The sequence below is a fragment of the Grampus griseus genome, assembly GCF_964374135.1.
Source record: "Grampus griseus genome assembly, chromosome: 8".
NCBI lineage: Eukaryota > Metazoa > Chordata > Mammalia > Artiodactyla > Delphinidae > Grampus > Grampus griseus.
Window position 1 is genome coordinate 72,233,581 of NC_139002.1, and position 4,056 is coordinate 72,237,636.

Sequence of the window (4,056 nt, forward strand, 5' to 3'; positions counted from 1 at the left end):
TAGCAGTCTCAACAGTTAACATTTATTGAGCACTTATTATGGACGAGGCACTCAAGCATTTGACATAACGCTTTTCACTTACTCCAACAATTCTATGAGGTAGGTACTTGTAGTATCCCCACTTTATAGATGAGGCAACTGAGGCACAGAGAGGTTAAGTTATGTGACCAAGGTCTTAGAACTCAAGCAACTGTTTTGAGAGCTAACGCTCCAATTGCCACACTAATGCCTGTGACATACCCGCCTCTCTCCTGAGCCCCTCGGCCTTCCATCAGCCCCCTGGGAGTGGAGGCAGGGCTCAGGGCTATAAGCCTGATGGGTGCCCAACGGAGATGGTCAGACGGTCTTGTAGGGCTGGGCTACCAAAGGCAGGAAGGGGAAGTCTCTGAACTAGGGGAAGAGGGCCAGCCCCAGGTCCCTTTCCTGGCCTCCCAGCTGGGGTCCATGGCGCCTCTGAGATGTAGGCTGGCAGCTGCCAGCCCCTGCTCTCCCTGCCCACCAGCAAGAACAGCCCAGAGTTTAGGTCACGAAGGGGGAGGCTTTATTGACAATGGAGAAGGCAGAATTCTGGGCAAGTACACACAGCACTGCTCCAAGAGTCCGGCTTGGGGGTCAAGCCTGTCAGGACCAAGGGCCTTTGTGCCTCAGGGACCTCACACACCCACTCCATCCTGAGCTTTCCAACATCTCCTTTTCTAGCAACCCAAAGGCCCTCCATGGCCACCCTCTGGACAAAGTGAGTGGCAGCCACTGGGTGGGGGGGAGCCAGGCCAGGGTACAGTCTGAGGCCTGCCAAGCGTGGTGGGCCCAGGACCCCAGTCTCTCCCCAGCCTCTTTCAGCTTGGCATGCCAGGGTCCGCCCCAGCCCACTCCAGCCTCCCAGGGCCGGGGACAGAATGGAAGTAGGCAGGTGCAGCAGCCCCAGCCCCTGGAGCCCCCGCTGAAGAAGCCTTGGGGTCAGGGGTAAGGGGCCCGTCTCCCCTTCCCCATGCCTGGGCAGGGCTCAGCAAGGTAAGCCTCCCGGTGCCATTTCCTCTCTGCCAAGCCCGCCCCAGGGAGGCTCCACATCTCCAGCCCTCCAGCTAGACTGTGTTCCCTCATTGCCTGCCCTCCCCAGCAGGCCAGGCCCACCCTTTTGGCCATCACCTTTTCAGGGACCAAGTAGGGGCTGGGGCCTCAGCACAGGCATCTCGCAGGGCCACAGAAACAGAGCAGCAGGCCTCCCATCTGGGGAGTGTTCTTCCCCAGCCACCCGTCCAGCTTGCAGCCGGTCGGTTGTGGGGGCCGAGGACTAGATGGAGTCCCAGCTTTAGGGCCTGACACTTCCCACAGCTCCCCTAGCCTGGGGCAGGGTCGGGGGGAAAGCCAGTCCTGAGTTGGGGCTGGGAGGAGCAGGGACAAAAATAACCCGGTACAGGCTCCTGCTGAGGCCAGAAATAGAGTAGCGACAAGTGCCTTGCAACACCCTGGGCGAGCAGCAGGCAGGGAGGTTGAGATGAGGAGGGCCCAGCCTCTTAACAGGTCCTGGCCTGGCCGAGGGGCCCGCACTACGTCCAGTCTACATACCATGCCACACTGGCCTGCACGCACATGAGGAAGGGGGCCCAAGGGAGCAGGGCTCAGGACAGGGAATCTGGAGAGATGCTGAACTTGGCCTTGGCCTTGGCCACGGCCACGCTGCGCTTGCGCAGGGGCCCGCGGGCGAGGGTCAGGACATCCAGCAGGCTGGGGTCCTCATCCAGCTGGCGGGCCGTGCAGAGCGGCGTGGGCACTTTGATGGTATTGCCAAACTTGGAGTAGTCCACAGAGTAGCGGCCATCCTCCTCGGCCACGATGGGTACAAAGCGCTGGCCCCACAGGATCTCGTCGGCCAGGTAAGAGGTGCGGGCCTGGGTGGTGATGCCCGTGGTTTCCACCACACCTTCCAGGATGACGATGATCTCAAGGTCCTGATGGTGGTGCAGGTCGCAGGGCGCCAGGTCATAGAGCGGGCTGTTGGCGTCAATGACGTGGTAGATGATGAGGGGAGCCACCAGGAAGATGTTATTGCCACCCACACCATTCTCCATGGGGATGTCCACCTGGTGGAGGGGTACCACCTCGCCCTCAGGGCTGGTGGTCTTGCGCACCACCTGCATGTGGATGGTGGCGCTGATGATCATGCTCTTGCGGAGGTCGCCCACGCGCAGCATGAAGCAGAGGCGGCTGTGGCGCAGGGCGATGACCGCATGCTTGCTGAAGATGAGGGTCTCAGCCCGCCGGTGGGCCTGGGCAGTCTTCATGAAGATGCAGCCCAGCATGATGGCATTGATCATGAGCCCCACGATGTTCTGCACAATGAGGATCAGGATGGCCAGAGGGCACTCCTCGGTCACCATGCGCCCGCCGAAACCGATGGTCACCTGCACCTCAATGGAGAAAAGGAAGGCAGATGAAAAGGAGTGGATGCTGGTGACGCAGGGCACAGCAGCACCCTCACCAGGGGCCAGGTCACCGTGGGCGAAGGCGATGAGCCACCAGACCATGGCAAAGAGCAGCCAGCTGCACAGGAAGGACATGGTGAAGATGAGCAGCGTGTATGGCCACTTGAGGTCCACCAGCGTGGTGAACACGTCCTGCAGGAAGCGACCTTGCTCCCGGATGTTCTTGTGGGCCACGTTGCAGTTGCCATTCTTGGACACGAAACGGGCTCTCCGCTCACGGGCACGGTACCGGGGCTCTGTCGGGTCCTCTGCTAGCCGCGTCAGCACATACTCCTCAGGGATGATGCCTTTGCGGGACAGCATGGCTCCAGCGACCACCAGGGAGAGGTCTCCCCCATGGGGGAGGAGCAACCACCTGATTGAGGCTTCAACCTACTTTGGGGTTTCTGCCCTGGGACCACCCTAAGTCTGCACCGGCCTCACTTCTGAGATGCCTCCCCAGCTAGACTCATCCTCAGCTCCACCTGGCCCCTCCTTCACTTTATACCAGCCTCACACCTCAGCCCACCTGCCCACTGCCTACTGAACCCCCTACTCTGCCTGTTCCCCACCTGGCTCTGGATCCCAGCTCAGCTCTCCTCCACTCGCTGACCACCCCTGGGCGTCTCTCTAGGACCCTTCTCCCCACTCAGCCTTCTTTCTCAACCCACCTCTCCCACCTGGGAACGTCACACCTCCGGATCTTACCAACCGACCACACCCCACACAACCCGCACCGTGTTTCCCGCCTCACCCATTTCGGCCCCGGGCTCCCCTCCAAGCTCCAGTTTCATACCGTCTCACCTCCAGGTACCTCTTTCCTAACCCACCCTCCGTAGCGCTCTCGCCGCTCTCCGATCTCCCTCTAGCTCTCGTCCTCTCTGTCTCCTTGGGATCCTCCGCCCTCCAGAGTCACCACTCCACCCAGCTCCACTCCTGATCCCCTCGCCCCCAGCGCGACCTGGCTGGCGGGGCCCACTCTAAGCCGCGGCCTCCCGGCTCCGCGCCGGCAGCACGCACGCCGGCGCCGCGACCCCGCCCGCCGCTCCGTCCCTGCCCCCACCCCGCGCTCCTCGCCGCGGCACCTGCTCCTGCTCATCAAGCCGCAGTCCTCGCCTCCCCGCCCCCTCCTGCTGCCCGGGCGCTCGCGGAGGGCCGTCCTCCGGTCCTTCTGTGTGTCAATCGGCCCGCGGAGGCCGACCTGTGCTAGGTGGGGTGGAGAATTGAGGACACCGAACGCCGGAGGCGTGGAGTGGGGGCCGGGGGCCGCCAGGGGGAGCCCGACCTATTCCTGGGCTGGAGGGCTGGCGGGCACAAGCTCAAGCCCCGCCCCTCGCCATTCACCTCCCACCGTCTTCCTTCTCCCTGCTCGCTTCGTCTGGCCTTGGGAGTTTGCCCAATCAGATGGACTAAAGAGGTTCCTCCCAGCCCACACGCTACGAAATTAGGGCGGGGCGGGGCAGAGCGGGACGGGGGCGGGGTGAAGGGAGTCGTGACCCGCCCTCCCATTCTGGGGACCGATGCCCTGTCGCCCTGGTCCCACAGCAATTTTCCCATCCTGGGTTGGGTCAGTATCCGCCTGGGCTTTGTGGGT

General features: G+C 62.5%; 1 protein-coding gene across 1 annotated transcript; it reads right to left on the reverse strand.

Annotated features, from left to right (window-relative positions):
- Positions 1-518: 518 nt before the first annotated feature.
- KCNJ11 (potassium inwardly rectifying channel subfamily J member 11) lies at positions 519-3,514 on the reverse strand. The gene has a single exon (XM_082660487.1). The coding sequence runs from the start codon at positions 2,784-2,786 to the stop codon at positions 1,620-1,622; it is 1,167 nt and encodes a 388-aa protein (XP_082516613.1). The 5' UTR covers positions 2,787-3,514; the 3' UTR covers positions 519-1,619.
- Between the last annotated feature and the right edge of the window lie 542 nt (positions 3,515-4,056).